Source organism: Anarrhichthys ocellatus, unplaced genomic scaffold (genome assembly GCF_004355925.1).
Source record: "Anarrhichthys ocellatus isolate YVR2014 unplaced genomic scaffold, GSC_Weel_1.0 scaffold18, whole genome shotgun sequence".
NCBI classification, from domain to species: Eukaryota; Metazoa; Chordata; class Actinopteri; order Perciformes; family Anarhichadidae; genus Anarrhichthys; species Anarrhichthys ocellatus.
In genome coordinates this window covers 2,399,926-2,409,562 of record NW_022280048.1, presented here as the reverse complement: position 1 = coordinate 2,409,562, position 9,637 = coordinate 2,399,926, and the positions used below count along the sequence as shown (strand labels likewise).

Genomic DNA, 9,637 nt, shown 5'->3' with positions numbered 1-9,637 from the left:
CTCTCTCTCTCTCTCTCTCTCTCTCTCTCTCTCTCTCTCTCTCTCTCTCTCTCCCCCCCCTTGCCTATGTCAGAGTGTTGTGACAGGCGAGTCGTCGGTGTTGTGGGAGTAGCAGTCTTAAAGTGCTCATTATCCTGTAAGGCTTCATTCTGGGGGGCAAACAAAGGCTGCTGTGAAATTGCAGCCTGTGCCTCCCTCTCGGGTCATGCGGTATATTCCATGCAAACACATGCACAGTCCATAACTGCTACCTTCAGTTTTTCTGCTCAACCCCTCCGCAAGACCCTGACAAACACAGAGCTTGTAGATAAAATATTGATGCTGATAAACACACAGGTGCAACTGAACGCAGCCAATCCAGCTGCGGGCCTGTAGCTTAGATGCAAAAAGACGAAATGATGTTGGCAAACCTCAACTAACCTTATTGTATCGCGGCAACCATTTTGAAATATGTCAGACTTACGGCAAGCTGTGAGACAATTGCTCTTGCAAGATGTGTTATGTTGAAGTAGTACGGATAATTCATGTGCCTCTGGTTTCCCCACTCTTCCTCCAATGAGTGGGCACAGCATGGAAACTTTGGGTTATGTACCACGGTTCTTTGAGTAGCACAACTTGCTATGAAAGAAAGCAGGCCGCTCTCATCACATAGTTGCACACTTGATCTTTGGCCTTCCACTTTCGTCACTACACTTTAAACATTTAGATAGTTTGGAGATGATGGTGCAGTTCTACACGACGTGTAGAGGGGCAGTAAATCTGTCTCTTCTCTGTCTATGGGTGGTGTAAGTGACCGCTGCCTGTCCTCCAGGCCTTGAAAGAGTGCCAGGTTTTTGGGAAGCTACATTATCAGGCAGGTAGTGCCAACTGTTCAGGCAGCTGTTTGTTCTTTGCACAATATGGTTTTGCAATGAGCACAATGCATTTGTACCAGAGCGATCATCTTGGTGCAGGCTTTTTTAGCAGTCTGTCAGCAGTTTTTCTTTGTGGAAATGAATGCAAGTCTTTACTGGATGTGTCTCCCTCAGGTAACAGGTTCTCGCTGACCTCCTTCGGGGCTCTTTACATCTCTGATGTTCAGAAGGAGGATGCCCTCTCCACATACCGGTGCATCACCAAACACAAGTACAGCGGCGAGACGCGCCAAAGCAATGGAGCCAGGCTCTCTGTAATGGGTGAGCAGCTTGGTGTTGTCAGTTTACTTATGTTAGTCTGATAATTCTCTTTGTCTTGACCAAAGAATTAACCCATCTCTGCCCTCCAGACCCCAACGAGTCCTCGCCCACCATCCTGGACAGTTTCCAAGCAGGGGAGGTGCACGCAGGCCAGAGTATCGAGCTCCCCTGCACAGCGGGAGGGTACCCCAGCCCCACCGTGCGCTGGCTGAAAGATGGTCGCCCGCTGCCCTCGGATGCCCGCTGGACACGGCGTTTGACGGGGCTGACCATCAGCGACCTGAGGCAGGAGGACAGTGGCAGCTACGCGTGCGAGGTCACCAACAGTTTTGGCTCAAAGGAGGTGTCTGGACAGCTTCACGTTATAGGTGCAACTACACACACACACACACACACACACACACACACACACACACACACAACTCACAACTCACTTAACAACCTGACAGACTCCCGCACTGTCTTCTCAGTGAATCAGCCTGGCAGATGGACACATTCAGAAGCTCCTCTTCTTTTGGTTTGAGGCACACATATAAGTCACACCTAGAGTGTCTCTGTGACAAACACATGTGTGAGCTGTATGATGCCCCGTCATATCAGGTCTCAAAAAGAGAGACGGGGCGGTAATTCAGTGAGACCGAATCCGTAACAGAGCTGCCAGCACCATTCACCGTCAGGGAGGAGGGCGAGGAAGACGGAGATTATTACGAGGGGTCACAGAAGGGACGATCAGACATCCAGAAAGTGCTGGAATGACATTATCTACAATGTGATAAGATAATTAGAGAGGCGGAGATAAATGTACATTGTGTAAACTATACAAAGAAACAAAGAGAAGGCGCGACAGAGGGAGAGAATAGAGAGGAGGTAGGCTTTGCCAGTGGGCACATCATGGCAGCACACTCTGTGACTCTGACAGGGTGGGGGGTGGGGGGGGGAGGCACAGCGATGCCCCCCAGCACACACCACCAGCTGCCTTATTGCTCACTGACATTTGCACACACACACACACGCAAAAGTGGACAGAGATGTGAAGAGATATCTCCAGCTGCTTTTTTAATGAGTGCGTCGAAGTGATTGAGTCACCACCGCTGATTGTGCTTTCTCTCTTTTTCTCGCTGTCTCTATGAATGTAAACGCCTTTTGTGTGTATATATGAATATAAATACATATAGAGTAATTGGTATCACTTGACAATACAACATACTTATAAAGGATTTAAAATGTGTTTATAAATCAAATGATGAATCGTTAATGCTTTGCAAATGAGTAATAATCTAATATTATCTGTAAATGCAAGGGTATAATTCAAATGATTACAAATCTGGCAGCACAACATTTATTTTTATCTAATGGATGATTACTGGTTGTGAAGCCTTTTTACTGTTGTGTTATCTAGCACCAATCAATTAACAAAAAACGAATGCACGCTTTATGATTATAATTCATTGCACAGTGGCACCACCCCACTTGGTAATCTTTTCATTATTGACCAAAACAATAGAATTTTTTTTAAAGTCTTTGGATATCAAGATATAGTAAAACAAGCTGTCAAGCATAAATACTTCTAATATATTTTATTTATATGGCAACCTAACAAATTGTTTTTCAGTGAAGCAGAAAATGCATAGACCAAAAGAAAGAAAATGTTTCCTTTAGTATTCTAACGAACAACACGTGTCCTTCTCTCAGATCCACTACGAGTGACCTTGTCCCCTAAGAATCTGAAAACTGGCATCAGCAGCACACTGTTCTTCACATGCACTGTGGAGGGCTCTCCAGAATACACCATCAACTGGTACCGCAACACAGAGTCCATTGTCCCCGACCAGCACATCTCCATCCAGGGACAACACAACGACACCTTGCAGATCACTGCAGCGCAGAAGTTCCACTCTGGGGCCTACCAGTGCTTCGCCTCCCGAAAGGGCCACACTGCTCAGGACTTTTCCATTATTCTGCTCGAGGGTATGTGGACAGAGACTGTCGGGGAACTAAACAAGTGCACATTCTGTATAAACACAGACGCAGCAGGCATTTTAATACAGCATCGTAACAGCAGGAAACCATGCTCTTTATGTTTACAGCTTCTACTTTAACTGTTGACTGTTATTCTTCATCTGACAAGCCGTGCATAAATTGTTTGCTGTTGCAAATGTCATTGATAGATACATAAAGAGAGATGGGCATGAACAGATCTGAAGTTGTTGAACATGTTGCTTCTTTGTCAGAACGTCTCACCACTCTGTCTTTATGTCCTTCTTTATTTTTCATCTTTCTCTCTCTGGTTTTCTCTGTCTCCTCTTAGATGGTACTCCTCGTATTGTGTCTTCCTTCAGCGAGCGGGTGGTGAACCCCGGCGAGCCTTTCTCCCTCATGTGTGGGGCCAAAGGAGCCCCGCCCCCCTCCATTACCTGGACGCTGGACGACGAGCCCGTGGTGCGAGACTCCACCTACAAGACCAGCCAGTACACCCTGTCCGACGGCCTGACCGTGTCACACGTCAACGTCAGCAGCCCGCTCATTCGAGATGGGGGAGTGTATCGTTGCGTCGCACGCAACTCGGCCGGTAGCGCCGAGTACCAAGCGCGCATAAACGTAAGAGGTGCCTGTCTGCTTTTCAATATAAATGCACTCTACACCTGATACAAACACAAGGGCTAGTGAGAGGCATAGATTACTTTGAATTCCAAACACAGTTACTATCTTCTCCTCTCCTCTCCTCTTCTCTTATCTAGTCTTATCTATCTATCTCTCTGTCTCTCTATCTGAGGGTACTTTAGAAAAAACACACAATCACTTCAATATGAATATACACATATTTGATTAGATTAAAATCCACAAATATTCTCAATCAGATTTTAGTAAAGGGAGCATAACTAACCTCCCTCTCCACCTGTCAACTTGCCCCAATCACTCTATCCCTCAACCTGTATCTCTTCACCTCCTCCCGTCTCCGTGGCTGCTCCCTTACTCTGCCATGACCTCCCTCACCTCATCTGCCCCTCTCTCCGACCTCTTTGTCTTTTCTTTCTGTCCGTCTCCTCCCTCCATCCCCTCCCTCTCTTCCCTGTGTCTCCAGGTCCACCCCGAATCAGACCCATGCGGGACATCACCGCAGTGGCGGGCAGGAACACCTACATAACGTGCCGCGTGATTGGCTACCCGTATTACTCCATCAAGTGGCTGAAGGACGGCATGCAGCTGCCTGATAATCATCGTCAAGTGGTCTTTGAGAATGGCACCCTGAGGCTGACGGACGTGCAGAAGGGCGCAGACGAGGGCACCTACTTGTGTAGCGTTCTGATCCAGCCCCAGGTGTCAATCAACCAGACTGTTCATGTCACTGTCAAAGGTAAGCGTGAAGAGAAGAATGGATTCAAGGGGATAGAAATGCACTGGGCAATGTTTTAAGGTCAAATACACCCAGATAGAGTGACCCACCAGTGGATACTTGATTGGAATGTACTGTGGCTTCACCCTATTTTCCAAAAGACATTCACTTGAACACATCACTGTATCTAAAATTCAAAATGTCTCTTAAAACAGTAGTGAGAAAGCAATCTGTCCCAAAAAAATACCTGAAATAGCCGTTATTAGTTCTTTGCCTTTCTTTTTCATTTAGGAAAAAGCAACAACAGAATTTGCTATTAAAAAATACATAAATAAACACGTATGCAGTTTACAGATGTTAGATAAAGAGATTACTGGGTATCAGAGTATCTAACCACTACCAATTGGAGACACCAATGTTCAAAGTTGTGCAGTGCTGCGTTACAGTAATGCTTGACAGACTCAGATGGTGGTTTAGGATAGATTTATGTTTCGCTGTGCATTTGTACATTTTGTTTAGTCTGTGAGAGGGGTAACGATGGTAGCAGGGCAGCTGCAGAGGTGTTTAAGTGTGTGTGCATGTGCCTGCGTGCGAGTGTGTCTCTGATTTAATTAGATGAATAATAATGAAGCCTAGATTAAATCCCCCAGATGTCTCAGCTGTAGTACCCCCACCCCAACCTCTATTACTATGGCAACGGAATGACTTCCTCCTGCCAATTGGACTCTAACCAGAGCAGCTATTATGGGCTGCAGGAGATGGGGGGTGCAGGGGAGGGGCCCACTGGCCAATGACCTTCTCTCGCTCTCTCTCTCTCTCTCAGCAGTACTCCAGATGGCCACACTGCCACTCATCCACATCTATCGCTACCTTTATTCCACGTCTATTGTTACCTTTATTCCACTGACTTCTCCTCTCTCCCCCAGTGCCGCCGCTCATCCAGCCCTTCGATATCCCCTCTACCTCAGTGGGGAAGCTCATGTACATCGCCTGTGTGGTGTCATCTGGGGACATGCCCATACGCATCACCTGGCACAAAGACGGCCAGCTCATCGTGCCAGGCTCCGCCTCTGGAGTCGCAATAGAGACCAAAGAGTTCATGAGCTCCCTGCAAATATCCAAGGTGACACTGAAGCACAATGGAAACTACACCTGCATCGCCAGCAACGCCGCCGCCACCGTCAGCTGGGAACGACAGTTGATTGTTACTGGTGAGAGATTGAGCGAAGGGAGAATGGCATGATGGTGAATTAGGTCAGATCAGATGTGCAGAGGGAGCTTAGAATTGTACATGTTATTTTAGGAACACTACACACTTTTTTTAGTTCTTCCATTAAGGTTAATCACATCTTTTTGTTTCTCAGTGCCACCACGTTTTGTTGTGCAGCCCAACAATCAAGATTGTATCTACGGCAAAGCTGGAGTTCTCAACTGCTCTGTGGAGGGTTACCCACCTCCAAAAGTCATGTGGAAACATGCTAAAGGTAACATTATCCCTCCCTACAACATCATAAAAACAAAATCATGTGAACAAGGAGAAATTGAAGCGCTAACATGCATTTAATTTGTGTGGTGCAGGTGTAGGAAACCCTCAGCAGTACCACCCAGTCCCTCTGACTGGCCGAATCCAGATCATGTCAAATGGCTCTCTGCTCATCCGACACGTGCTTGAGGACGACCGTGGGTACTACCTCTGTCAGGCCTCCAACGGAGTGGGCTCAGACATCAGTAAGAGCATGATCCTCACTGTCAAGAGTAAGTGTCAATCATACTCTCTTTGGCTTGAACACTTTCATAACTACATCTCCTGGATTGCACATACACTGTACACAGAGACAAGCCTTTTTTTTAGGGAAGTCAGCTCTTCTGAGATGCACTTTTGCCCCAGGCTATAAAGCCTGTACTGAACCTAACAAAACCTTGTCTCCGTCCTGCACATCACTAAATGGAGGTATCTTTGCTATTGATTGATGTGTTCCGGCTGCCGGTCTGTGGGCTCCTGAATGTTTGGTGGGGAAAAGGACTGATGAATTAGTGATGAAAACAAAACCGCAGGAACCCGTTCAATCAATAATCTATGTCTGAGGAAAGGAGGTGGAAAAAGAATTGGGAGTGGAAGAAGAAGGCGGACAGGGAGGAGGTAGAGTAAGAGGGCCAGCGGGGCTTGAAGCGTGAAATGAAAATGGAAAACGAAGTGCAGAAATAGAGATGTCTATACATCTGTAATATATCCTCGGTTTCCAATACCACATCCCTGTTCCCTCGTCTCATTACTCCATATAATACCATTCGTCACACTGACATATGTCTGCTTTTCTGCTCAGTTCCTGCCATGATCACCAGCCACCCCAACACCACCATGGCGAGGAAGGGCCAGACCAAGGACCTGAACTGCACAGCGCGTGGCGAGCAGCCCATCATCATCCGATGGGAGAGAGGAGACACCGTCATTGACGCTGAGAGAAACCCCCGTTACTCCATAACCATCAATAAGAAGGGCGACGAAGTCATCTCCACGCTTAAGGTTAGATACCAAATACCGCACCCAGGAGACCCTGAACTCAGCATAATGCCCTCACGCCATAACTGAGAGGGATTGTTAGATGCTGCGTGGAGAATAAACAGCGACTTCAATTTTCTTTCTGTAAAATATATTCTGTGAAATAAGAATTGTAATTTTTTTCAAAATAAGGCCACAAGCCACTAATGCTACAAAATGCCTCTCGGCTCATAACTGTAGGAAAGTACCCGGAATCTTTCGTTATTGTCGGGAGTTAAAGCGAATTAGTGTGACACATTGTAACCATTTTCTGTTTGCGTTGATGCTCACAGCTGAACCCAGCCGAGCGAGGAGATTCTGTCTTTTTCTCCTGCCATGCCATCAACTCCTATGGAGAGGGTCGAGGGCTCATCCAACTCACTGTGCAAGGTATCACTAGCACAAACTGTACACGTCTCACAACCTTATTTAATTGATTGAAACATTAGGCCTCATAACACAGTCTATGTGGATATGTAAACAGTCCAGTGGGAAAATGTGTTTGAATCAGATCTCCCAACACTTTAGTTAAATACTGCAGGTGAAAAGCTCTTACCTTCCTCTCTCTCTCACACAATCATACAGAACCACCAGATCCCCCTGAACTGGAAGTGAGGGAGGTGAAGGACAGGAGCATGAACCTTCGCTGGATCCAAAGGTTCGATGGAAACAGCATCATCACCAGCTACGACATCGAGTACAAGAACAAGTCAGGTGGGTATCCTAAATTTCGACGTGTATATCCGATTGTTTTTAAGATACACGTCTTAAAAACTTCTCAAATCTTTTTGTATTTGACAGATTCCTGGGATCACATGTACACAACCAGGAACATCTCACCCACCAACAACCAGGCCAACATTGTCGAGTTGCACCCGGCTTGTGTTTACAGCATCCGCATGTACTCCTACAACAAGATAGGCCGAAGCCTGCCCAGCAAAGAGCTCACAATCAGTACTGAGGAAGCACGTAAGTGATTGTTTTCTCCTCTAGAAAGCACATTTGTCTGTTTTTTCTTTACGTCTGCTTTACTTTTTCTAAAAATAGTAATTTCTAAGGACTAAGAATATTGACGCTAACACTTGATTTTTATTCTTATCTTCCATCAACAGCGCCTGATGGGCCACCGATGGAAGTAATCCTCACACCAATGACATCGCAGAGCATACGGGTTACTTGGAGGGTAAAATCACTACTATGATTATTATTATTATACCCAGAGAACGAATACCTCTGTCTACACAACAGTTCAGTTAAATGTTAATGCTGTCCTGAAAACTGAATATATATGCCCTGTATGTCTTAACCTACAATCGTCTTCAAGTTTAAGCATGCCTAAACATTAAATTGATTAATACACTGCATTATGACAGGCTTAATAATTATTATATATTGTTTTCTTAAGCAAGAATTAATGCAAATATGCAAATATTTAAGCTTTTGCTGTTAGTATTTCCATATGAGGGATAAGCACTGACACAAACTTTTTGGTTAGTTAAAAGATGACAAAGGAGGCCAAATACTTCTGAGCTGTACAACTAGACATTGGTGAAAGTATCAGTTACAGTAATGCAAACATAAATACACTCACACTCTTAACCGGCCCCCCGGACGGAAGGGGCCGCTAGTGATAACACAACTGACTGCATTGCCACACAGTGGAACTTCATGTCTATGGGGAACAGTTAGCTCACTTTTATTGTTTTGGATGGTGTATTTGGCTAAAAAGCTATCAGCTAACTGAAATACACACACAGCTGACTGCATCGCTGCCACTCTGCGACAGAAACACATTTATTCTGTGCCTTTTTGTTGGGCATCAACCGTTTACCTGCATATTGTTGAAAAAAATAGAAATTAAACCTAAATGAAAGCTTCTAATCACGGTCACACCCGTGAGACAAAGCTGGGATGCTATTCAACGTTTTACTGTTATTATTGTACATATTACTGCTAAATTCAAAAATATCTCACCAGTGATTTTATTGCAGCTAAACAAAGTTTAAGTTTGACATGCCATGCACTTTAATATTAATTTAATAGCTATCATCACATTTCTTTCAGGCTCCTAAGAAGGAGCTGCAGAACGGGTTGATCAGAGGCTACCAGATCGGTTACAGAGAGAACGGTCCAGGCAGCAACGGCCAGTACAGCATAGTGGAGATGAAAGCTACAGGAGACAGCGAAGTGTACACCTTGGACAACCTCAAGAAGTTTGCCCAGTACGGGGTTGTGGTCCAGGCCTTCAACAGAGCCGGGACGGGACCCTCCAGTACTGAGATCAACGCTACCACGTTGGAAGATGGTAGGAGAGCCATGGAGAGAAGGATGGATGAAAACGAACGTAGATGGCGAGAGGAGTGTAGACACAACTGAGAGAGAGTGGACTGCTAGACTGTGTGTAGGAGTGTGGGAGGACATGAGAGAGAGCGGAGAGAGACAGAAATTAAAAGAACCCTAAAGCGCATCCCTTTGATTTGTCAAAAAGAATAGAAAATATAGTCAAATGCAGCAACAGCATGGTTGGTGGTATAGTAATAATGCGGTGTATATATATATATATATATATATATATATATATCTATCTAT

At 45.3% G+C, this 9,637-nt stretch overlaps 1 protein-coding gene across 1 annotated transcript in view; it reads left to right on the top strand.

Annotated features, from left to right (window-relative positions):
- The window catches only part of LOC116389012 (Down syndrome cell adhesion molecule-like protein 1 homolog), a 53,216-nt gene that overhangs the window by 28,021 nt on the left and 15,558 nt on the right, over window positions 1-9,637 (top strand). The window contains exons 4-17 of the mRNA XM_031857397.1: window positions 1,029-1,175; window positions 1,265-1,543; window positions 2,868-3,143; window positions 3,484-3,780; window positions 4,258-4,530; window positions 5,436-5,720; window positions 5,874-5,993; window positions 6,088-6,264; window positions 6,834-7,033; window positions 7,342-7,438; window positions 7,634-7,762; window positions 7,850-8,017; window positions 8,161-8,231; window positions 9,113-9,421. Coding sequence (XP_031713257.1) covers window positions 1,029-1,175; window positions 1,265-1,543; window positions 2,868-3,143; window positions 3,484-3,780; window positions 4,258-4,530; window positions 5,436-5,720; window positions 5,874-5,993; window positions 6,088-6,264; window positions 6,834-7,033; window positions 7,342-7,438; window positions 7,634-7,762; window positions 7,850-8,017; window positions 8,161-8,231; window positions 9,113-9,421 — 2,828 coding nt within the window. The remainder of the gene's footprint in view (window positions 1-1,028; window positions 1,176-1,264; window positions 1,544-2,867; window positions 3,144-3,483; window positions 3,781-4,257; window positions 4,531-5,435; window positions 5,721-5,873; window positions 5,994-6,087; window positions 6,265-6,833; window positions 7,034-7,341; window positions 7,439-7,633; window positions 7,763-7,849; window positions 8,018-8,160; window positions 8,232-9,112; window positions 9,422-9,637) is intronic.